This window comes from Festucalex cinctus, chromosome 12 (genome assembly GCF_051991245.1).
Source record: "Festucalex cinctus isolate MCC-2025b chromosome 12, RoL_Fcin_1.0, whole genome shotgun sequence".
NCBI classification, from domain to species: domain Eukaryota; kingdom Metazoa; phylum Chordata; class Actinopteri; order Syngnathiformes; family Syngnathidae; genus Festucalex; species Festucalex cinctus.
The window spans coordinates 17,443,799-17,469,240 of record NC_135422.1 but is presented as its reverse complement, the minus strand read 5'-3'; the positions used below and the strand labels follow the sequence as shown (position 1 = coordinate 17,469,240).

Below are 25,442 nucleotides of genomic sequence, written 5' to 3'. Positions count from 1 at the left end.
TACACTTGTCCATTGTTTTGTTTTTTTGTTTTTTTAATGAATGAACTTGTTACGCTGCAAGTGAAAATGAAATGTACACTTTTAATTGTTTCTTATTGTCGTTTTTGTTTAATAACATTGTCCTGACAGTGACATAGTGTTTGTTTAAATGGCTTAATTGTAAAAATGGCACTTAAGTTTTTGTAGTCTATTTTTATAGAATAAAATTTGACTCCTAAAAAATGATTACTTAATTGCAAAATAAAATAAAAAAAATAGAGCAATGGAAAATATGCAGTATTTAAACTGTTAAAACTAATACAATAAATGAATAAAAGTGGTACAAACTATTTGTTAAAAAGCACAGTCAAAAAGTATAAAATAAATAAATTAGTACAATAAAGAGTGTAACCTGAAAAAAAATAAGCACCACAATCTCTTAAAACATGATTTGAAAATAACACAATGAATAATATTTTAAATGTAACTCTTAGAAAAAATGACATGTAAGACTTAAAAAAAAAATCAAAGTACAATAGTGCAAACATTTAAAACCACTTTAACTTGAAAATAGTCTACAAAGAAAAAGTAACCCGAATATGTTGAATTAAGTAGCCCAATATGGAGACATAAAGCCAAGTGCTTATGGTTCACCGTTTATAATTGTGTTTTGCGACTTTATTTACTCTGCAAATACTTACAAAATTACTCAGTATTTTGACAAAAACAGAACCCAACTGGAGCCGCCCAGGATGCGTTCATGTCCATCCGTTCCGAATGAGCGTTGTGGTGAGTCGCCATAAAAAAAATATAAAAAATTAAAACTAACACACACAAAAAAAAATCTCGTATCACGTGACCTTCATACGAAGCATGCACTGTATTTTTGAACGTTTAAAATTTGAACTTGCTGTAGCCAAGTACGTTTTGAATACGTTTTGACTGTCAAGAAATAGTTCCGCGAATGTCCTTTTCTACTTTTTCTCTATACCCTGAACGCGTCACATTTTCAAAGAGCAATGGGGCAACGAGATGAGCTAGCTGCATTCATTTGTACTTCTAATACGGTTTTAGTTGCATTTTTGCTGCACTTCCACGCACGGACAGGTACGACGAGGTCCTTTCTCTCAATTTATTTATTTTTATTATCCCCTCCGCAATGCAATAATGTGGGATTATTGAGATGATATGTTTTGGTATTGGTTGGCTAGCATTGATCCTATCTTGTTAGCTGCCAGCTAATCCGCGAGTGGAACGCGTAATTTCACGTCTAGGAAGCTTTGCGAGCAATTCCTGTACGAATTTTGCGGTTTCAAATTGGTGAAATGTCTTGTAGTTGTAGCTAATTCATATTTTGTGCTTTTGTGTGTTAAAAATGGAATTTGATCTTCCGCGTGATTCGCACTGATTTTTTAGTCTCTCTCTCTCTCTCTCTCTCTCTCTCTCTCTCGCTCTCTCTCTCAAAACAATACAAAAAGTTATTCAGAAAAAAAATACCTAAATTAAAATCAGAATATCTATTAAAATACTACATGGATGAATAATTCTGAATGATTATTATTAAATTAAAATTACAAAAAAGTAAAACAAATCAATCAAACTCCTCGTAAAAATTGAATGAAATGATGTAACTCTTGAATACATCTCATGTGCTGCCTCTCATCTCTCATCTCCTTTTGTGTGCCCTCCACAGCCGAGTGTTGGCGATGTCCGGGGTGGAGATCCGCGAGTACCGGGACGGCGACGGCCCGGCGGTTCGGGAGATCTTCTCGCTGGGCATGAGCGAGCTGGTGCCGGCATCCTTCGTGCACATCCTGAAGCAGCCTACGAGTCAGATGCTGCTCATGTGCACCTTCTGCTCCCTGCTGGCCACCTCCAAGTCCTTCCTGCTGCCCGTTCTCGCCGTCACGCTGCTGCTGGCCGCCATCCGCCAGCTGCTGGTCTACTGGGTCAACGCCTACATCGAGACGTGCTGCAGCACAGGTCGCAAACTCTAGGCCCGTTGGCTAAATGTTTTGTTTGTTTGTACAGTGAACCTCAGTTTATCGCAGTGCATATATTCCAGAGCCAATTAGAAATAATAAAATAATAATAGTTATTTTGATTGATATTGAAAGCACAATTAATAAACACAATCATTCGGTTTAAATGTGACTTAAAAGAACAATCAGACAATACATAAAAAAATAGGAATGAAGAATATTACATAAAAATCAATAAGTTGATGTTCCTGCTGTGCACATCTTAACCTCAATGGGGCAGTGTGGTGCACACATGGTAGTGCAGTACACCAGTTTTCCCTCCTTTATCGCAGTTTCTTCTTCTGTGGCCGCGCTTTTTCGCTGATTAATTTATTTATTTATATATATTTGCAGCAATGCAGTTTTGGTCAAAATGGGTTTACGTATAAAGTGTGAGGTCTTTTACAGCCTTAAAACCTACATAATAAATGAAAAAATCTAGTATGAATATAAACATTTAGAATAAACGAACAAAAAATATATACTGTGCTGTATTTTAAGTAAATTAAAAAAAACTTTTTAATGGGGAAAAAATTGAATGTAAATGAATAAAACAACATATATGATGACTGAAAAAGCATTTATAACAAAGTAAAAATCATACAAAACAAAAAACAATCGAAAAAAAAATCTATACTGTGCTGTATATTAAGTACTGTACATTAAAAAGAACATACTTGTAATGGAAAAAATAAGTGTAAATAAAAAAAACATGATGAATGAAAAAGCGTAACAAAGTAAAAATCATACAAAACGAAAAAAACAAAGGAAAAAATATGTGCTGTGCTGTATATTAAATACATAAAAAACATACTTTTAATGGGGAAAAAAATAAATGTAAATGAAAAAAAGAAACATATGATGAATGAAAAAGCATTTATAATAAACTAAAAATCATACCAAAACGACAAAACATGTATAATTAATGAAAAAAATAAATAAATTATATATATATATATATATATATATATATATATATATATATATATATATAAAATTAACAGGAATTTATTTATTTTTTAATTAACACGGATTTCCATTATCGCGGGTAGTTTTTAGAAAGCAGCAGCCTCGATAAACGAGGGAACACTGTCCAATCCTCTTATACTGTCCCCTGGAGGCCAAGGCGGGCACGCAAAGGAGGAGCAGCACAATTGAATTTGACGACGTCGACACCTGTGTTCCCCAACAGACCTCAGCGCCATCGGCGAGACCTACGCCTGCTTCTGGGTGGCGGAAAGCGAGGGCCGCGTGGTGGCCACGGTGGCCTGCCTGCCCAGGAACGGCGCCCCCGACTGCCTGGAGCTGAAGCGCATGTCGGTGCGGCGCAGCCACCGCCGCGCGGGCGTGGCCAAACGGCTGTGCCAGACGGTGGCGGACTTCGCGCGCCAGCGCGGCTACGCCGCCGTGGTCCTGGTCACTTCGGTGGTGCAGACGGACGCGCAGAAGCTGTACGAGGGCGTGGGCTTCCGCAAGGTGCGAGAGTTTGTGGAGCCGGACGTGGCGTCCAGGCTCTCCAATTTTCTGCTTTTCGAGTACAGGCTGGATGTGCGCAAAGACCACACGGAAAAGTGAAAGCTCTTGACGTGACTACTTTTGTTGTAAATGCGCCAATTGAGCAGGTACCAGAGACAGATGTGAAGCAGTATGCAGAGTTTCAAGTCTTCAGTTTCTTGTGTATAATGGGCATCTTCTTTTTAAGAAAAAAAAAAAAAAAGGTCATTAAATATCAAGGGTGTGTATTATGCAAAAGGTAGGAGGAAAATGGGTCAACCTTAAGTTTGCTAAAATCAACGCAAACTTCTCGGAGATTACATTGTATAGAATAGAGGTGCAACGATTGATCCATTCAACAACTAATCAGTTATCGAGTTAATCAATTATTCTTGAATTGTGAATTGCTCGGATAATTTTTTTATTTATTTAAAATGGTCCAAAACTTAGCAATTTTAGCTTCTCAACAGTAAATATTCTCAGATTTCTATTGTCCTGTGTGAAAGTGGACTGATTATTGAATAAAATATAAATAAATGAATAAATACAAATAATTAAAAAAAAAAAAAAAGCTTTTACTTTGGAAAGCAAATATCATTTTTGCTTGTTTTCTGAAATTAACGGACCAAACCAGGAAGTGATGCAATTCGCGATCCAAGATGGCCGATCCTCTGCGCATGTGGGTCACCGATCGCGTCTTGTCAAGCGCCTTGACTGCGACACTGCCCCCTGTTTCAGTTCATTATACCTCCAACCACTAAGGGGCAGTGTTTAATATTGTTTACTGACCTCAGCCGGATGTGGACAAACAGGATTTTTGTTTATAGAGACAAACAAACCATGTTTGTGTTTTGTACTTGGGCGTTTTCTTTTTAATTAGTTAATTTAGTTTGTGGATGAATGATCAGTTGTGACTTTTCAAGAATTTCAATGTCAAAAAAAGTATTTTTTAATTTTTTTACGCTGAGTACAAGAAATAAAAAATAAAACAGTACCAGAAAGTGTAATGGATAAACGTTATCACGCCTCATTAATCTAATAATTTTGTTGTATCAGAAGTTACTATTAGTTAAGTACGTGTATTTTGGAAAACAATGATGACATTTAATCCAATCTCATGTGTCTGTCATATGTACATCTGAACACTAGATGGCAGTATTCACATGAACTTTTTTGTGCAAAGTGGACTCTACTTTTGCAAAATGACTTCCTCGGGCCACGGCATGTATTGCTGACGTGAGTAGTAGTTTTTATTTTGTGCTTGCATGAATGTTATATAATGCTTTGTAATTTTTACTTATCTTATATTACATTGTATACATAACAGAGTCGTTTGCTTGGGCAGGGAATGGGAAAATTGGGGTTTGATATTGTAAATGAGTGTTGAAAATCAATATATTGTTTTAAAAATGTTTTTGTGAAGGATCCCCTGAAGGAGTTTCCTTTAATTAGGGCCCGAGCAGCGGCGGCACCGGCGGCGGTGCCGCTGCGAGGCCCTATTGTTTTTGTAGGAATTCTTCTTATTATTATTTTTCTTCTCCGCAAACAATCGCATTTTTGAGACACTAAACGTGAACGAAATACTCACCAAACTTTACCCACACATCAGGCCTGGCGAAAAATTTGATATTTTAAAGTCGCCATACATGATAACAGAAAAATGTCTCCTTAGCGCCCCCTACATAGGTTAAATGGATCCCTGTCCCGCTACGATTGTCCTACGGCTACGAAAATTGTGTGGCACCTGTAGCACATCCAGATGAACAAAAACCTCTTTGATATGTGTACCCTAAAATAGACAGGAAGTGAGGTATGAGTATTTAAATGTCCAATTTTGGCCCATTTTTGCACATTTACAGGGGTCATACTTTTGCCCGCTTCTCCTACTCAGTTAACCCGATTGACTTCAAACTTGGGATTTACCATCTCAACACCTGGGACAACACCATGGTAAAAAATCTAAAGTTTTTGACAAACTATATGACGGGGGCGAGGCATCAAATTTAGAGTTTCAAAACTCTTACTAAACGTAGCGTTGCCGCTTGTACATTTAACCTAGAGCTACGAAAATTGGTACACATATGTATTAGACTACGACCTACAAAAAAGTCTGTTGGTGCCATATGCTAAACCTAACAGGAAGTCCCCCAGGGGCCGGGCATCAAATTTTGCGTTTCAAAATTCCTACTTAATGAAGCATTCCCGGCTGTACGTTTCACCTAGAGTTACCAACATTTGAAGACATATGTAACAGCCCTCAAGGTACAAAAAACTCTTTTTGAACCATATGTTAAACCTAACAGGAAGTCTGCCATTTTGATTTAATTTGGAACGTGTTGCCATTGTTTTGGCCGTTTCATAGTGGTCTTATTTTAACGAACTCCTCCTACAGAGTTGATCCGATCATCTTCAAACTTGGTGTGATTCATCTTAAGATGTTGAAGATGAAAAGTTATTGAAAGCTTTTTATTTCGTCGCACGCTGTTGCCGTGGCATGCACTGTTTGCAAAGGAAAAAAATCCTTCTTAATGAAGCATTCCCAGTTGTACGAAGCAGCTAGAGCTACGAATATTTGGAGACATATGTAACAGCCCACGATGTACAAAAAAGTCTCTTGGTGCCATGTGCTAAACCCAACAGGAAGTCCCCCAGGGGCCGGGCATCACATTTTGAGCTAAAAAAACAAACAAACTCCTCTTTAACGAGGCATTCCTGGTTGTACGTTTCACCTAGCGCTATGATAATTTGGAGGCATACATAAGAACCCACGATGTACAAAAATGTCTTTGGGTGTCATGTGCTAAACCCAACAGGAGGTCCCCCAGGGGCCGGGCATCATATTTTGAGCTAAAAAAACTCTTCTTTAACGAAACATTCCCGGTTGTACGTTTCACCTCGCGCTATGATAATTTGTAGGGATACATAAGACCCCACGACGTACAAAAAAAGTCTCTTGGAATCATGTGCTCAACCAAACAGGAAGTCCGCCATTTTGATTTACGTTGGGATTTGTAGCCATTTTTTGTGGCCTTTTTTAGGGGTCATATTTTAACGAACTCCTCCTACAAAATTTATCCGACCGTCTTCACACTTGGTGTGTTTCATCTTAAGATGTTTAAGATGCCAACTTATCGAAAGTTTTTTATTTTGTCGCACGCCGTTGCCATAGCAATGCATTGCTTGCCAAGTAAAATGCTGCTTTTTTTTTTTGGTCTAAACGTGCGAAAACTCATGAAACTTTGCATACATATCAGACTTGTCATGAACATGAATATTTTAGAGATTTCTTGTGCAATTTGCAATAAATTGCTCAATAGCGCCCTCTAGACATTTTCATGAAGCTTTTGCGATTGTATGATTCAGCTAGATTTGTAAAAATTGGGATACCTATCAGTTTAAGACTAACAAAAAAGTACTCTATAGCCATGTGCCAAGCCATTTTGATTTTATTTTGTTAATTGTGCATCATTTTTGGCCTTTCCATGAAACGTTGCAAACACAAAGCATGGCAAAAACATTTACAATTTAGACAGTTTCCTATTTCTCAGTACACCAACATGCCAGAACCCCGACGTGCAAGTACCCCAACGTGGCCCGGGTTGCGAGGGCCCTTTATAGCTGCTCGCAGCTCTAGTTAGCTTTGGAATTGCCCATTCTAAAAAATAAAATAAAAAATCTAGAAATATGTTTATAAGTTAATTGTCACCCAAATTAATGAGGGAATCTCTATACCTGTACCCACCTCTGAACATTATCACAACGAGTCGGGAGGGGCCATCCAAAGGTCAAATAGCTGGAAATAGTGAACATTTTTCACCTGGATCCATATTCATCTATCGGTTGGAATATTAGTTGGAAGATTATAAATGTGCTGATTATTTTTATTTATTTATTTTTTTACAATCCTGTGAAAACTAGGTTAAACTAGGTTTAAATGAAAGCGAAAACCGGCCACCTAAAAGACGGATAAGGATAGTTCGACATGTACCATTTTGAAAGGTTGTTAGTATATTTTGCCTCCGTGCAGAGGTGGGTAATCCAGGCCCAGAAAGTAAAAACCCTGCCACAGTTTGGCTTTAGTCACAGGATGTTCTACTTGACCGATTGGTAAGTAACTTGTTTACCTGCTGGTTGATTAGATGCACCTGTGGCTAAAGCCAAACTGTGGCAGAGTTTTTACTTTCTGGACCTCTGCCTACCTGGTGGTGCCAAAATGTGATTTGGCCCATGGACGTTGACGCCATGCATTGTCTTTTAAGCTTTTATTTTGAAGGCGGCGTATTACCGTAATGCACCGTATTAACAATCGTTGTGGTTACTGTTTTACCGTGTGCAGGAGGCTGGCCTGACCGCGACCTCCACGGATGGACGCTAGTGGCCAAAACTGAGAAGCTAGCGACATTTTCGAATAAAACCAGGTATGTTTTTTTGCCGGTCGGTCCATGTGTGAAAGTCTATTTGGCCTCGTAAGACACACCCCTGTTTTGACTCATGTTACGTGTGTTATGATTTAAGGTGCGAAAGAGAGTGCTTTTAAAGGGGGCTAGCTAACAGAGGCTAGCTAGTTAGCCGAAGGAGTGTCCATCTTTGACAGCCGTTCGATGAATTTTCAAGAAACACACAAATCATTCACATAAAGTCAAAGGAGCTCGATTCCATCGTATCAGCGCCGCTAATGTTTAATTTTTCTTGGCGATGATGAGATAATAAATAAATAAATAAATAGATAAATAAATAATAGGTTGGAAATAATTTGGTTCGTTTCACGATGCTACATGGTTTCAGTCATCGCTAAATTAATTCTACTGGGTCATCATTATGTTCTTATGACACCTAATTTGTGCTATAATCCTGAAATGATTCTTTAATTGCCTAATGTGATAAGTGCATCCCTAATTAGATGCTATTTTTTTGTCATGTACCGGTTGCAGTCACAAGATGGCGCCAAATGTCATATCTAGACGTTTGCATTATTAACGAGTCATTAATATCATTCGAATTTTGCACAAAATAGGAAATATTAATCAGGTACACACTTTTTTTTTTTTTTTTTTTGCCTCACTGCAGTGAAGCTATTTTGAAGGAGGATGCTGTCCCATTTGATGCAAACAAGCAACTGTTGTACTCGTCGCTGCCTCATTTCTTGTTGGGCCAATTGTAACTGTGGATTTCATTGCCATGAAAAGTTGGGGACAAAGCTAGGGCGTTGTGACCAGGCGAGCGGTTTCTACTGGTGGTAGTAAAGCCCAGAGTTTTGGAGAAAACAAAACAATAAAAGCATTTTAACTCGTGGAGGCAGCACTTCAGACACTGAATTAGTGTACCAACCAGAGAATGTCATAATAGTTATAATGCCGCACACATTTTTTTGTTTTGTTTCCATTTTCTTTCTTGACCGCTTATTCCTCACAAGGGTCGCGGGGGCTGCTGGCGCCTATCTCAGCTGGCTCTGGGCAGTAGGCTGGGGACACCCTGGACTGGTTGCCAACCAATCGCAGGGCACACAGAGACGAACAACCATCCACACTCACACACACACCTAGGGACAATTCGGAGCGCCCAATTAACCTGCCATGCATGTTTTTGGAATGTGGGAGGAGACCGGAGTACCCGGAGAAGACCCATGCGGGCACGGGTAGAACATGCAAACTCCACCCAGGAAGGTCCGAGCCTGGACTCGAACCGGAGACTTTTTTGTTTTGTTTTATATCTAATTATTGGCGAATATAGTGTATTTTATACTTTATCTTATACATATTGTACTCATAAAATTGGAATCTATTGTCCTTTTTTGTATTATTTAAAATTTTATTGTGATTAGTTGACCGATTGTTTAAAAAATGTTTACAAAGGTTAAAAGGTAAAATAATCTTTTTTTTTTTTTTTTTTTATAAATACAACTTATTCTCAATTCTGTATTTTCTTACCAATCATTTAATAATGTGTGCGATTTCTTTTATTGTTGACAGATCAAACAGTTCTTGATAAATGATTAAAAATAAATAAGAAATGAATAAATAAATAGTTTATGTATTGTACAACAATTGTTAATTTTTGATTTGGCACATAAATATATATATATATATATATATATATTTGTTTAAAGGATTTTTTTTTTTAGGTTTTAAAAAGACAGTGTTTTTTTTATTATTATTTTTTTTATTTTTATTTTTTTAGTACATTTACAATGGGCATCAAATATACGTGGATTTTTACTTTTTTTTTTTTTTTTTTTTCCGTATTCCCATATGAATAACTGTTACCTTATTTACAATAAATCAATGAACCAATTATTTAATTAGATACATTTAAAAAAACAACAAAATGACATCAGTACATAGGTTTTTATTGACCAATTTTAGGGAAAAGCAGCTCAATTAATAAATAAATAATAATTTAAAAAAACTAACATGACGCTTAATCATGTACAGTAAATGCTCAGTGGGAGTGTACCCAATTAATCGAGGAACCAATCGGAAGTTGCACAGGAGCCTTTAAGACGTTGTCAGTGTCCAAAATGGTGGCTCTTTAACACATGACTGTGCAAAATTGATCAGGCCATGACTCAGCTGCCTGTGAGGACATTTCTGCTTCCTGGAAACTGGGCCTTGCATCCATTGCAGAAGAGAGACAACAGCACAAAAAGCAACAAAAAGGCCGAGGCGTGCAGTCAAGTTAATCCCGGCTTTGTTATGCTTTTGTTTACCATTTGACGCGCATCACGTTGGCCTTTTGTACTCAAACTGAATCGACCTGCACAACTAAACAATTGTTTGCTCAGCTAACATTTAGGCTGACTGTTTAGGACTCAGCTGTTGGAAGAAACAAGGTCTCGTACAGTTGTTTGTCGTTGCTGTTAACGTGGTCATTTCAAGTTATGAGCGTTGTACAGGTGCGGACCAAGTTAGCTTATCCACGGCATGGTTGGCACCGACGGTCTTTGATTCGTACATTTTTAAGCATTGTTGTTGTCCTTTCAATCGAAATCAGTTCTATGATGTAAACCTGACGATTTATGAAAAACATCTGTGCAGTGGTAGCTTGGCTTGAAAACGCACTAATTTACGGGATTTTCAAGTTACAAGCTGTCACTGATTTAAAAAAAATAAATAAATCTGTGTTGTGAGTCAAAATTTGAGGTATTTCAGGGTTTTTCCTGGCTCAACTTGAGGCAGAGGGTGGTATCATCCTGACTATAATGGGTGACTACCGATACCAGGTATCGCTATCGGTGCCAATACCAGTCTTATTTTAAAGGGATACTTCACTTATTTAGCCCATTATAGCAATAAAAAGTTAATATTTTGTCTTGTAATTAATTTGATACTTTCATTATTTTTCACGTACAATTAGTACCTTTAAAAACACATTGTGCAACTTGCTGTGGACTGAAAATGACATCACAAGGGAGGTAACCAATCACAGCTCACCGGTTTTCTAGGTTTGGTCATGTGACATTCACAAGCTGAGCTGTGATTGCTTACCTCCCTTGTGATGTCATTTTCAGTTGACGACAAGTCGCAAAATGTGGTACTTAAATGTACCTATTGTACATAAAAAAAATAATGAAAATATCAAATTTATTCTAGGCAAAATATTCATGTTTGACTGCCAAAAATGGCTAAATAAATAAAATATCCCTTTATGTTATCGGTACTCACGGCGGTGACCGATACCATTATCTGCGGCCGCTTTACGGTCAGAGACAAGAAATTAGAAATTATATGAATACAAAGTTGCCATTAACTTCATGCAATTTTAAGGGAAAATCATATATTGGAATATCGAGGTCTTTCTTTAAAATCATCTGTAGTTTATGGATGGGGAATTTTATTTACAAAAAAAGTGGTATCGAACATCCCTAATCCTGACCATGCACCATGACGCGCATGTATTCTGTAAATTCAACAAACTCACTTTCATTTTTTTTTTACAGGCAACATATAATCATTCCATGTTTCAATAATAATAATAATAATAATATGGCTATCATGTTAAAACATTCATTCATTATCAGTCACTTAGGCTGGCAAATAAGGTGGAGGTGACCGCTTCTGAATTTTGTATACAGGGAAAAAAAACCTGTATTTGTGAGCTTTACGTACCCAAACGCGAGATGGCGGCAGAGAATGCCACAAAATCTGCCAAGTGTCTTGACTTACGTACGCTGACGGAACAAATTAAAATTGTATGTCAAAGTATCACTCAATGTGGGTTTTAATTTTAACTTGACTAAGTGCAATTTCTGGAGAAATTGTGTGGGAATGCTGAAAGCACATTGAGAGATAAATTATGAAATTATAACCTCCTGGTTCCTGGAAAATGCGCTTTACCAACTGTGCCTGCGAGCAGTATCAGACACCTGGTAATGTTAAATTGTGCAAATACTGCAAGTAAAGTGGAATCAGAGGATATATACCCCGGGAGGTGTGAATTTTGGAAGCTAGTTGAAATTTGAACAATGTAAATCGGAAGTATTATGTGGGAGTTGTTAGTCGGCAAAAAAGTGTGGGGAATAAAAATCACAATAACGTGGGAATGCTTCAGCATTCTCACATAGATTAGTAGTCATTAAACTCCTCTTTTGGCTACTGTAGCTTGATACAGGCAGTGTGAAAAGGGGGGTGAATCTGAATCGGTCGGCATTAGGACCCCGCACCTCTTTGTGGAAGGGACCTTCCCTTTCTCTCTCTCCCTCTCTCTCATACACATACACATACACACACATACTGATGCGCTCAGTCTGCTTCCAGCCTCTGCATTTACATCGGAGGCGTGAAGTGTTAACAAGTGCCGCTGGCGTGCTAGCCGAGTCGTCCCATTTTTGTATTTTGGAGGACTCGCGGAAACATGTCACAAACCAGGAAGAGCACGTTCAGCCGGGTGAGTGTGTATGTGACACATTACGACGGCGGTGCCCCACTCTTTGTTCCGCTTTGTGGACTGTTCATACGCCAGGTGTGATGACGTCACTGCTCACGCTTGTCTTTTTTTTTTTTTTTTTTTTTTTTTTCCCAATTTCCAATAGCACCATCTTTGTTTAGCTTAGCATGGCATAACTTTCTATTTTTAAGCTTGTTCCCACCCATTTAGCGTACACTAGCTTCAATAACGATATTAAATAACACATCATAGCTTAGCATAGCATGATATAGCTTAGCATATGATCCAGAGGTGTGTGTTCTGTCAGTACTGACGGAATGTCAGTTTGACTGACAGATGATGATGACGCTAAGGTGTCGACGAAAGGTGGACCAGCAAAAATTTGTAACTTGCCCACCTCTAGCTAGGGATGTAACCGATAATGGCAATATCGTGATATCGCGATATTAAAACTGCCACAATATATCGTCGTCGTCATTTCATGATGTTAAAAGCAGCACTTCTGTTTAAAAAGCAAAAAAGGTCAGATTGATTTCCACTTGTGCAGTTCTAGCACCCTCTGGTGGCGATTTTTTTTTTAGTGCAGTTTAATTTTCACAAGGCATGTTTTGGCCTTTCTATGTTTCAAATCCACGCCAATGGTCAGATGAAGGGGAACATAATATGCTTGTGAACAGTCAATATGTGGAGGAACTCTATTGTATGTATTAATTTCTTATTTAATTAAATTATTAATTTATTATTAATGTAATTTTATTAATAAAAAATAATCAATTTATTGTAATGCTTGTAGTAGTGCCTATATATATATATATATATATATATATATATATATATATATTTGTTTTTTATATATTTATATTTGTATATTTTTCATTGCTGTAATGTACAAAAAAAAGTTTTTTTTTATGTATGAGCAATTTTTTTTTTACAGTATTGTGACTTTTTTTTTTTTTTGTATCGCCAACCGCCCTACAGTATCGTAATAATTATCGTATCGTGACCTTCATATCGTGTTATCGTATCGTGATGTTTGGGTATCGTTGCATCCCTACCTCGAGCTGGTTTTTGTTTGTTGAAAGCAAAGTAGCTTCCATCTCTCCATTCTTCCATCCGTCACACCTGTTTTTTTTGTTTTTTTGTTTTTAGGCATATTGCATCATTTCTTCTGTTGCTCAAAACAACTTTTTTTTTTTTTTTGCCGTCCTGCCTTCTGTCAAAACTGTTTTTATTCATCCATCTGTTCACATGAGCAGACCTTTTTCTTCTTTCCTTCATGACCTCCTTTATTCCCTTCTTCCTTCCCGCCTGCTTCGTTTCCCCCATTCTTTTTTTTTGTATTCATCCATCCTTACATTCTTCCTTCCTTACCTCCTTTCTTCCACCTCAGATCTGCTTTTTTTTTTCTCTTTCCCTTCATGACCTCTCATGACCTCTCATGACCTCAGACCCACATTTGATTTGGCATCCTTCCTTGCTGAAGGATCCTTTTTTTTTGCTTTCCTTCTTTTGGATCCAGTACTGCTTTTGAATATTATTTGTTCTTAACTCCAATTGTTTGCCATAGTGCTGTCATTATTGAATATTTTTAGAATCAATTAATCTCGATTTATTCAATCGATTAATCAATTAATATTGTAGTAGGCTAGTATTCATTTTAATTTTGCATTAAAGTTTATTACAAAAGCATTTTTCCCCTGATTACTGTTTATTAACCAGTGATTGGTGGTCATTTCATACTTTGAATTTGTATAGTGATAAAAAAAAAAAAAAAAAAAAAAAACGGGGGGCTTGGGTGTTGTACTATGTTACCGGGTTTGTCATTGTTTTCGAAAGTAAAAACAGATGTTGGCACATGTCTTATTTTGATTAAACACCGAAGATAATCAATCTTCTTGCATGAAGGACGACAGAAATCAGTGAATGACGACTGTTGATATGCTGAAATCAGAGGATTTGGATAATTTTAAATTTAAAAAATGGCTCCAAACAATTACTCGATTGTTAGAATAGTTGTCCATTAATTTGATAATCGATTACCTGTCAAATAATTGATTAATTTTGACAGCTCTAATTTTCCATGATTAATTGTACCTGTATTAAAATGTTTTTTGTATACCTATGGCCCACCCTGTATGTTTCAGAAAAATGCATAAAGTAGTGAACTAGCGTATATGTATTTTTTATTCTACCAATGTTTACTGTGATCTTCATGTTTGTCTATGGGCTTGTGGCTTGTGCTTGGCCACCATGGTTTTATCTTCATTAACATTCCCCGAGGGATTGACGCCCAACAAAGCGTTTGTTGTGCTTTTGGTTGTTTGTTTTTTTTGTTCGTTGAATTTCACTTCAAGCTGAAGTTTTTTTAGCAATGGTTGTTTCTCAACATGGGATGTGGTGGACGTTGCGCTTAACTGTACTCAACAAGCATCCTGAACGTGTTCTGAAAAGTCTGTAAAAAAGTGAAGTCGTGTGAAGCTTCATGTTTTATGTTACAGACTCATTTCAAAACGGAATAAATTCACTTTTGTAATTAAAATTGTGCACAAGAACTCAAAAAGACAGCATGATTCCCCCACCCCAATCAAAAAATTAATTTAATTCATGTTGGAATAAGGCTGTGCCATAATAAAATGTCATGTGAACACTTTGCGGATGTACCATCTCTCACCCTTTTGTTTGTATTGTGCAACAGCAGAGGGCCAACTTGTTATTTGAAGGAGAGTCCGAGGTGGGAGGGTAATAATAAACTGCTGAATCACCAGCGCGCTCACGGAGGCACGCGGCGTTACTTCCCGATTGGACGATGCCACCCGATCGTAACCCAGTAGGAGCGTGACGCCGCCGTCCGCATGTGGTCCCGTGTGGCCCGTCCGGTGGCCTAGAATGACGCTGGCGTCTAATAACTGGCACTCGGGGTGTTTAAAAGCAGTGCTCCTTCATATTTCATCTCAGGAAAAAAATCATAGTGTATTTTAGTGCTGTCAGCTATCAAATATTTTTAGAATCAATTGAATTGATGAATCTTATTCATTTGAATTCTGCATTAAAGTGTATTACAGAAGCATTTTTTATGTCGTTACTGTTTATTAACCAGTGGTTGGTGTTTTTGCATTAAAAAAAAAAAATGTCTCCAAACGATTATTAAAATATATAATAAAATTGTCGATTTAATATCGTCAATTAATTTTGACATCTCGAGCGTGTTTTTCAATAAAGAAGGGTTCGGTGAATGTGCAAAGGAAAATGGTTGGCTTAAGTACCTCCAACAAGGTTAAAAATAATGCTGCATTCGAGGATGGTCGGAAGTCTGACTTTTCCCGAGTTCAAACCAGGAAGTGTGTGTGTGAAATTAATGCCCCCTTGACCTCGGAAATTCCACTCGAAAGTCGAAAAAAAAAATCCCGACTTCACCGACGGACTACAAGTGACGTCACTCTACAATGGCGACCCCTTTGGAAACACAGCCCGTGAATGGTAAAACACAATTTACTCGAGTAGAAAACAAGATAGCTTTCTTCATTCACAAATATTCGACGTAACACAACGTACGTGACAGTATGCCGCTATCTCCCTGCATGAAATTATACGGTCAACTACTGAGCTGTATGGAATGCTTATGAAACTAGACTAAGTGCAATTTCTGGAGAAATTGCGTGGGAATGCTGAAAGCTGAATGCCAATAGCTGAATGCTTATGAAGTAAATTGAAAGACAAATTGTGTGAAAATTACAAAGTTTTAATTGAAGTTGAAAGATAAATGAATAAAAACAACTGAGCAGTATTGCAGAGCTGGTAATGATGATCAGTTGTATGTATGGAAGTGGGCGTGGAAAGTGGGACTGAGAAAAAGTTCAGTGTCAGTCCCATTGAAAATGAACAGGGAAAAGTTGATATTTAACATCAAATTGTGAGAGTACTGTAAGTAATGTGGAATCAGATGATATATATATATATATATATATATATATATACACACCCCGGAATGCGTGAATTTTCTCAGCAAGTTGAAATTTGAACGGTGTAAATCGGAATTATGGGAATTTGGGAGTTGTTTTTCGGCAAAAAAGTGAGGAGAACAAAAATCCGAATAACATATGCGGGCTGCGTTCGGCATTCCCACAATAAGATAAAAAAACAATAAATGAAGCAAAATTACGAGAAAGCAAGTTTTGCTGGAGGTGAAAATGAGTTTTAAGAACCAAAATAGAAAACAATTTACCACTATCCGCCATTTTGGGTGTTTACTTTCACCGAACGCTTTCAGGTCGGAACTGGGAAAAACCAACTCTGATATATCCGACTTCTGACCATCCTCGAACGCAGCATAAAGAACAACTGTTTTCAAATAACGCGACTGACATGACGAGCTTGTCTTTTAGCATAGAAAAGTATCGCATTCAGTTAGCGTTGCATATAACAGCAAAATTTATGTCTGCCTCGCAGACGTCCAGGATGAGCTCGGACGGCGGCGGTGGCGGCGGACGGCCCCCCAAGGTGGGCTCCCTGGTGGAGGTGATCGGCAAGGGTCAGCGCGGCACGGTGGCCTACGTCGGCACCACCCTCTTCGCCTCGGGCAAGTGGGTGGGCGTCATCCTGGACGAGGCCAAGGGCAAGAATGACGGAACCGTGCAGGGCAAGCGCTACTTCACCTGCGAGGACGGACGCGGCATTTTTGTCAGGCAGTCGCAGGTACGAGCAAGCCTCCACACGGCGGTCACAAATCTCATGTAAGTAACTTGTACAGAAAGACAAAAAAACAAAAATAAATTTTTTTGTTTTGGACAAAACATAATGTTTTCCATATATAGAGTATGTTTTGGTTTTGGAAGGCATCAGAATAACTCGTGGGCAGCATGAAATATTTTTTTTACCTAAAAATTATTCAAAATATATATATTTTTTTTAATAAAAAGATGGGTTTACATGTAATTTAAACATTAATGCATTAACAATTTACATTTTTGAAAATACATTTAATAGAAATAACTATAAGTACTGCTATTAGTTTTAATTTGATGTGAATTCCAAAATATATATATTAAAATGTATTGACATTTTTTAAAACTTATTTACATTGCACGTTTAAATATCGTCACCCACTTAAAATAATTGCCAAAGTCATTTTTTTTTTTTTTTTTTTTTGGCTTTTTTAAAAAATTAATGATGCAAATGGTTAAACTTTTTGTGTTAACTGAAAAATCTGAAAAAAATGAGTCGGGCAATTATTTTAAGAAGGCGTGGATATGAAATAAGGACAAATGTTACTTTTTAATTTTTTGTTTAAAACATAATTCGAATGTTAACTTGTTTTTGTTCAAAGTGTAATTACTTTTATCGTACTTTTTATTTCTATTAAAATATTTTTAATTATTTTGTAAATTACAATTGAAAGCTTTCTGAGGGAACATATGTAAAAACATTTTTTTTTTGTAAAAATTAATAACATTTTAACTGAATTATTTTGTAAAGGAAAAACGATTGAACCTTTTGTTTTTTCTCCCCAATAAAATTATTCAAAGTCATCATTTCACAGACAAAAAAACCCCATCTACTTCCTTAGCCATGTATCCATTAAAACGTCTTGGAAAAAAAAAAAAGTACCTTGTTGAATTTATTGATTGGTCCCTTTTTGTTTCAGATCCAACTGGTAGACGATGGCGCAGACACCACCTCCCCAGAGACGCCCGAGCCCAGCGCCACCAAGGTGCCCAAGCGAGGTAAAACTTTGTTCTCATTTTCTGGCTGTCATGTTGACCTTCACTTTTATGACTCAACAGTCTACCTGCTTTTTTTTTTTTTTTTTTTTTTTTTTTTTTTTTTTTTAAAAGTTAGTTTTATTGTTTGCATCAGGATCTTTAACATCCCTGTTCCTCTTTCTATCCGCACCAGACAGCCTGGATGCGTCCAAGTCCACCAAACTGGTGAGTCAGATCTGGATTTATGAAGAGATATAAAAAAAAAAAAAACAGCCTTACACCACATTCATCATTACTAACAGCATAATCATAACAAGGACAAATGCACACGTACTCTACCTTGTTTCCATTTCTTGGTCCTGATTTTGGGTCTATCTTTTCGAAGAAGGTGTTTATTTTTTCTGAATATGATGACAAATTGGGCTACCACCAAGTCACTAATGTAGGACGTTCTATGTCCTAAATATGGAGAGAAATGCACTCACTTTTTAGCCCTGCCATGTACGAAACTATATACTAAAAATGTCCACATAATATTGGAACATAAACACAATATGACATACACATACAGGACTGTCTCAGAAAATTAGAATATTGTGATGAAGTCCATTATTTTCTGTAATGCAATTAAATAAGCAAACATGCCATACATTCTGGATTCATTACAAATCAACTGAAATATTGCAAGCCATTTATTGTTTTAATATAGCTGATTATGGCTTTTTTTTGTTTTTACTTGGTCTGAGGAAATATTCTAATATTTTGAGACAGGATATTGGGAGTTTTCTTAAGCTGTAAGCCATAATCAGCAATATTAAAATAATAAAAGGCTTGCAATATTTCAGTTGATTTGTAATGAATCTAGAATTATGTCATTTTTGCTTATTTAATTGCATTACAGAAACTAATGGACTTTATCACGATATTCTAATTTTCTGAGACAGTCCTGTACTGCGTATGCCATCTAACGTAAACCCAGTGAAGTAAATCAACAATTTTTTTTTTTGCCTGGTGATAATACAATTTTACATTTTAATCAGTGGCAAATTGAACCTTGTCAAATGTCATAGAGGTCTTAAATATATTGTAAGTCACACATATAGTATATTTCCACGATGAATTCCAGGATATACTGTGCATACATATTACATTTTATTTCGATTGTGCTATAACAATGATACATTGTAGGGAGCAATTCCACCAGCAGATGGAGATGTTTTATCTCTAACCAGACATTACATTTCTTTCATTTCATTTGTCTCAACATGATGATCGTCTTTGCATTAAAGACAAAAGACTCGAGGTTAAAATTCACTTTTTTAGTCTTTTAATGTTCAATACCACGTTTTCCCTTGTAATGCACCGCCTATTTACTATCTTTTATGCAACCTTGGTGGCAAAAATGTACTGTATATGCACACAATCACAACAACAACAAAAAATCTTCATACATTGGATTCAATTGAGTTTTTTCTTTGCTTGCCATTAAGAACACTAGTGGTACTTGTACCGCACTTTGTACCGCGGATTACTGTATTCACAGATTTAAGTATATGGAAATTCATGGAAAAATAAAAAGTTGTCCAAAGGTAAGCTAAGAGAAGGTCAAATGGGTTAAAGACAGACAAAATTTCCTCTTAAGTGTCTTCATATCCAATGCCATCATAAAATAAATTAAATTATGCACTAAAAAAAATAATAATCTGTTGGATTTACATCAAGAAAAAAAGTTGCATGCATTAAAATGGTTTCACCAACATAAATAATCTAATTTTATTTTGTGCCATATAATGGTCATATTTTTTGTATGTAAATCCAACACATTTGTTTTTTTTTTCCAGTGTGCATTTCATGACATCTCAACTAGCGTCATACAGTATGTTAGTGTGGAATGATGCAGACGTGAAGGTTGTCTCTTCCCTCCTCATTTCCTCCGGCATGTCACTGACCAGCTTGACTTTTTACGCCCCTCATCCTTCCTTCCTTCCTTCCTTCCTTCCTCCGTTCCCTTATTTCCTTCCCCGAAGCAGCGTGGAGTCAAGGGCAAAAAGGTGCGCGGCATGTTTCCGTGGCCTCACGGCACCATCTTAACCGCCGTGGTAATCATGGCATCCATAGCTGAGCAAACAAAACGCTCGATATGTGCTCTTTTGCCCGCACCGCTAGCATCGCAATGCAGGGGATAAGGCCGCGCCCGCCCACTTCCTGTCACGTGACATTGCGCTCAGCTCTGGCCTGTCTTTTGGTTAACGTTGGTTGTTAGATTGTTGTTGTTTGTTTGTTTGTTTCAGTTTGGCCGCTGCTTCTTGCGCAGTATAGCAGATGATGTGATATTAAAACAATGTTACAATACAGGGATAATATGGGAGGGACATATAGAGTATTTATTGCAGGGTGGTCAAACTTAATATTTTATTTCAAAATATTTTATGCTCATTTGTCGAATTTAATTCGAAATAATTAACCGAATATTTAATACTATAGTTAAAAAAACAAAACAAAAAAACATTAGATGTGAAAGTTTATTCCGCAAATATTTCTCTATTTTATTGTTGTAATGATTATTGGCCAGTAAGTTATCGATTTAACCTACGTTGTTTACAATAAAGCAATTATCATTATGTAACATGAACAGAAAATGTACATATTTCACTTTTATGGGGGGGAAAAAGTTTAATAAGATATATGAATTTTAAAAAAATACTTATTAAATCATTAATAATAATTAAATAATTGTCTTATTTTTAAAGCATCCATCCATTTTCTTAACCGCTTTTCCCCACTAGGGTTGCGGGGGTGCTGGAGCCTATCCCAGCTGGCTTCGGGCAGTAGGAGGGGGTACACCCTGAACTGGTTGCCCGCCAATCCAGGTTATTTTAAAGCAATTATCATTATTTAATGATAATGAACAAAAATGTACATATTTCACTCTTATGGGGTAAAAACAGTGTTTAAGATATATGAATAAAAAAATACTTATTAAATCATTAATAATAATTACATAATTATTTGTCTTATTTTAAGGCAAAAATGAACATCTAAACGAATGCAACAAATACAGTGGTCCCTTGAGATATGAGTCAAATTAATTCTGTGACCTTATTTGTAACTTATCTCAAATCAACTGTCCACATTGAAATGGATCAGAATGCTATCATTCCGTTCTATACTTTAATAAACACTGTGATATTGTAAAATATTAAATAAAGGAAATATTAACAATAAAATCAAATATTAAACGATAAGACAAATATAATTAACATTCACCCCATCCCAACAATCCGCAAAAAAAAATCAGCCGCTTTTTGCAGATTTTTTAAGATAAGCAAAAACTGTCAAATGTCAACTTTATATCATTCTTGTAAGTGGGACCCGAAAAGAAGCATTGTTATTAACTATATTGGCAGGTTAATTATATCCATATCTGTCAGGCCACACTCCTATAATGTAACTGCTTGGAGGGCGGGGTTAAAGGACCACCATTGGCCGTCCCTGCATTCGATGAGGATTCCATTTTCTTTCCTAAAGAGCCTCGGTAGTGGTGATCATATCCTGCTGAGCTTTCGCTAATCTCCTTCTCACAGCATGAGCGAGCGAACTCTAAGAGGATTCATTCAGAGGAGGATGATGTTGCTCTCATCAGCTGCTAAACCACAAATACTTCCAAGTTTTATTTTTGTTTTGTTTTGTTTGTTTTGTTTTTCTTTTTTACCGTGGGGTCACGCAAGACCAAAGAACAACACAGGGCAAAAATATGCGCGGTTACCACAAGTGTGTACGCGACTCCATTACAGCTCTGTCGAGGGAAAATGTGTTTTGTTGAAATATTAAACAACTTGCTGCCTGAAGATAAGCGCTTCACTCGTATCGAGTTTCTCTGGCAGGATAAATCACAATGTGGATGACGGGAAGTCATCGAGACATCTTGGCCTAACTCCAATTCTGACCTTGTCAAGCAGGATCCATTTTGCACTTTTCCAAATATCTTCTTGATAAAAGCATCATAATTGACACTGTGTTCGATTATTATTATTATTTTTTTTTTTATGATTTGATGATGATATGATTTTGAACATAAGTCAAGTGATAATTGTAGGCGTGGATCTGGCCTGCCAACATTGAGTTTGACAGCTGTGTGCTAAAGCAGTTAAACGTATGGAAAGAAAAAAGGGAGAGTGCAAATGAACACTCAACTCAACTTTATTTATAAAGAACATTTAAAATATTGAGTTTTGATTTTCTGAAAAGATTGCATGGTATCTTTTAAAATTTGTTTTTATTATTATTTCTTTTAAAATAAAAATCAATTCCATCCATCCATTCGTTCTCTGCACCACTTAGTATTTTTTAATTTCTTTATTTAAAAAAATACAAGATATCACTGTTTAAATTAAAAAATAATAACTTTAAGCTTAAAAATAAATATAGTAATAATATATCATAAACTTCCGTTTTTCTGCATTATTTTTGTCAAGTCAAAAATTAAATAAAAAGTCGTCTCATATCTTGCAATATGTACATTTTACCATTTATGTAAATATTGGGTGACAATTTTTTTTTCCGCATTTTTTAAATATGACATCTTGTAACATTAAACTTGTTTTTTGTTCTATTTTTTTTATGTAATACCATTCAATATTTTAACTTTTTCTCGTAAGCTTCTGATGTGGGCCTTTTTTTAATGTCATTGTTCGAATATGCAGCAGACCACATTAATCATACTTTTATTTTTTATTTTATTTTATTTTTTTTAAACGCATCATTGCCTCAAGCGCTAAATTGCAGATCACTTGTGGCTGCAGCTATTAAAGGCGCGGCATCGCTGTTGCTCGGAGACGGCACGAGGGAAGGCTCGCATCCGTGATGTCGCGGCTCATTTCTCTGCTCTACCCTCCCTCCTGCGTTTATTTTTTTCAACATTGTCTCTTTGCATCGCCATCCCACCCTGAGCAGTTAACAGAGCGCCGCCTCCCACCCACCCACCGCTGTGGTCACCGTGGTGATTAATGGGTTTTGAAAAAGCGGGGAGGGGAGAGGGCGCGCAGTGATGTAATGCATTGGATGAGAGGGCTGGTCCAGGGGGGAAGGGGGGTGATTGGAAACAAGGAAGGTTAACGGAGGCGAGGCGGAGAGATGTCAGAATGCTGCTGAGGCGCTCGGATTAGGACAGGACGAGGAAGGGGAGGTTGTGGGGGAAACGCCGCCGCGGCCATTTGCACCGCTGCAGCTCGCCAAGCCAAACGCCTTTTTTTCCTGTCTGTCGCTGTCTGTCTGTCCTGAACGTCTCGTCTCTTCCTGTCTGTCTGTCTGTGTGTCCTCTTCCCTTGCAAATATGATGAGGCAGACGCCGGCTCCTCGAAAGGTACCGAACGCCGTCTTGACGCTCACATGTTGTTTGTTGACGCCGGTCAACGGTATTGCCGTTTTGTTTTGCTTTGTTTTTCTCGCTTTGTCATGCATGGGGTGGTCAGGTTAGTCATGGTGTGCGGAGGCACAACGTTCGGGCTTAAGGGGATGTCAGCTCTTATTTGGCTGCAGCGCCGTTAGGTCGGGCTAAATTCCGTTGAATGGTCTCGCTGTAATCCAATCAAGCATCCAACGCCACGGGTGAAAGGAGAGCGAGTCGGCAAGACGTGGAAAGTTTCATGGATTCGGAGATTAGTCAGCAAAAGGAACGAAAGATTTAAAAAAAAAAAAGGTCTTTTTGTCTTATTCCTGCTTAAAGTTCGAGTTTGAGCAGCTAAATGGTCTTCAGCTAACTCAATTTCCTTGAATTCAATTTGATTTATATGGCGCCAATTCGCTACAGAAGTTATGTCATCATCAATTGTGCTGCACAAAATCATCCAGTGCCACTTTATTGGTACAAAAGTTATTCGTGTATTCAATTCACGACAAGTTACATATTTGTTTGTCTACCTAGTAGGGATGTAAGGATATTGTGTTCGGCTAAAGTGGGCCAAAAGTCATGTTTTTTTGTTTTGTTTTTTTACGGAGATGTTGAAAATTAATTGTTGGCGGGACTGATTCATAGGCGTGGTAACCACCGCAGTGGCCAAAACATTACTAAATAAAATTAAGCTGCACTCATAAATAGGTATGTAACGATATCCAAACATCACAATACGATATTATCACGATATCATGGTCACGATAGATATAATATTGTGGAGAGGATCCTGATATAAAAAAAGGTCACAATATTGTAAGAAATGAGCATATACTAAAAAAATATAATAATATAAAAAATCTAAATATATATCGAGGCACTTTTGCGAATGCAAGCACACATTGAGTTTTGACACATATTGACTCAGTTCACAAGCAAATTGCGTTTCTCTTCATCTGACCATTAGCCTGGATTTTAAACATAGAAGGGCCAAAACATGCCGGATGAAAATTAAACTGCGCTAGCCACCAGATGGTGCTAGAACTGCACAAATGGAACTCAACCCGACTTTTTTTTTTTTTTTAACAGATGTGCTGCTGTTAATATTGTGACATAACGACGATGATATATTGTGGGAGTTTTAATCGCATGGTATTGCCGTTATCGTTACATCCCTACTAATAAAGTAACCACCAGAGGGTGCTAGATAGTAGTAGACTGAGTTGGTTTATTCAAGGCAGAAACCGATTAATTAGTAAAGGAGGCCGATAACTAATAATTCAACCCGATATTCATTTGCAGTGAAAGAGAAGATATCAGTGTAAAAAAAAAAAAAAAAAAACTTTTAATTTTAATTTTTAAGCAAAGCTGTCAACTCTTGATAACAAAAATTGCAGGGAGTTTCCAAGGTCTTCAGCATGTCTTTACGCTAAATTAAAAACAAAGCAAGTAAATAGTTCCTTCAAGTTTTCTACTGTAAATTACGTTTTCCAAAATTTCAACATACTTTCTTGATTTATTTTATTTTTATTTTGAAAAATAAAAAGTGTAGAGCGTTTTCAGTGTCAGCATTATTATTATTATTATTTTATAAATTGTTTAAAGGATTTATTTAAATTAAATAAATCCTTTAAATAAAGTTCCCTGCATCTCAGAGCGACAAATTGCATGCTAATGTGGGTCATTTGGGGTTTCCGTCAGGGTTTGTAAAAATGTTTCAAAAGATCTTCGCAGACAATGAAAAATTGTCTGAATATGTTTGAAATGTCTTTGCGACAAGTCAAAACTGCCTGTGAACATCTTACAAGTCTACCCAGTGATATGACAGGCAACACATTTCTTCCACTATAGATGGCAGAGGTTACAATTAATTGTCCACCTTTTCTGACCTACATAGCACAATAGAATGTGTTCAATTAAATATCAGTTGGTGACTACATTGAGATGTCATCATTTTAGTATACAAAACATTTTTGT

At 36.9% G+C, this 25,442-nt stretch overlaps 2 protein-coding genes across 14 annotated transcripts in view; both read left to right on the top strand.

Moving 5' to 3' along the window:
- Positions 1–945: 945 nt before the first annotated feature.
- LOC144031893 (N-acetyltransferase 8F1-like) lies at positions 946–4,501 on the top strand. Its single transcript, XM_077539407.1, has 3 exons — positions 946–1,086; positions 1,673–1,962; positions 3,193–4,501. The coding sequence occupies exons 2-3, from the start codon at positions 1,686–1,688 to the stop codon at positions 3,573–3,575; spliced, it is 660 nt and encodes a 219-aa protein (XP_077395533.1). The 5' UTR covers positions 946–1,086; positions 1,673–1,685; the 3' UTR covers positions 3,576–4,501.
- Positions 4,502–4,602: 101 nt separating this feature from the next.
- dctn1b (dynactin 1b) overlaps positions 4,603–25,442 on the top strand; it is a 53,503-nt gene continuing 32,663 nt past the window's right edge. For 4 of the 13 annotated variants that reach the window (XM_077539397.1, XM_077539393.1, XM_077539391.1 and 1 more), the window contains exons 1-6: positions 12,229–12,377; positions 16,824–17,069; positions 18,019–18,097; positions 18,270–18,301; positions 20,104–20,127; positions 23,421–23,438. In XM_077539397.1, the coding sequence (XP_077395523.1) occupies positions 12,345–12,377; positions 16,824–17,069; positions 18,019–18,097; positions 18,270–18,301; positions 20,104–20,127; positions 23,421–23,438 (432 nt within the window). In that variant the 5' untranslated portion in view covers positions 12,229–12,344. Of the gene's footprint in view, positions 4,731–7,830; positions 7,913–12,228; positions 12,378–16,823; positions 17,070–18,018; positions 18,098–18,269; positions 18,302–20,103; positions 20,128–23,420; positions 23,439–25,442 lie in introns of those variants that run through there. The other 9 variants (XM_077539403.1, XM_077539402.1, XM_077539400.1 and 6 more) reach the window with 6 other exon arrangements.

Bases quoted from the DNA above. Each gene is read 5' to 3' on its own strand.
- LOC144031893 (XM_077539407.1), top strand. From the start codon at position 1,686: ATGTCCGGGGTGGAGATCCGCGAGTACCGGGACGGCGACGGCCCGGCG. The intron at 1,963-3,192 runs GTCGCAAACTCT...GTTCCCCAACAG, and splicing joins CGAGACGTGCTGCAGCACAG to ACCTCAGCGCCATCGGCGAG.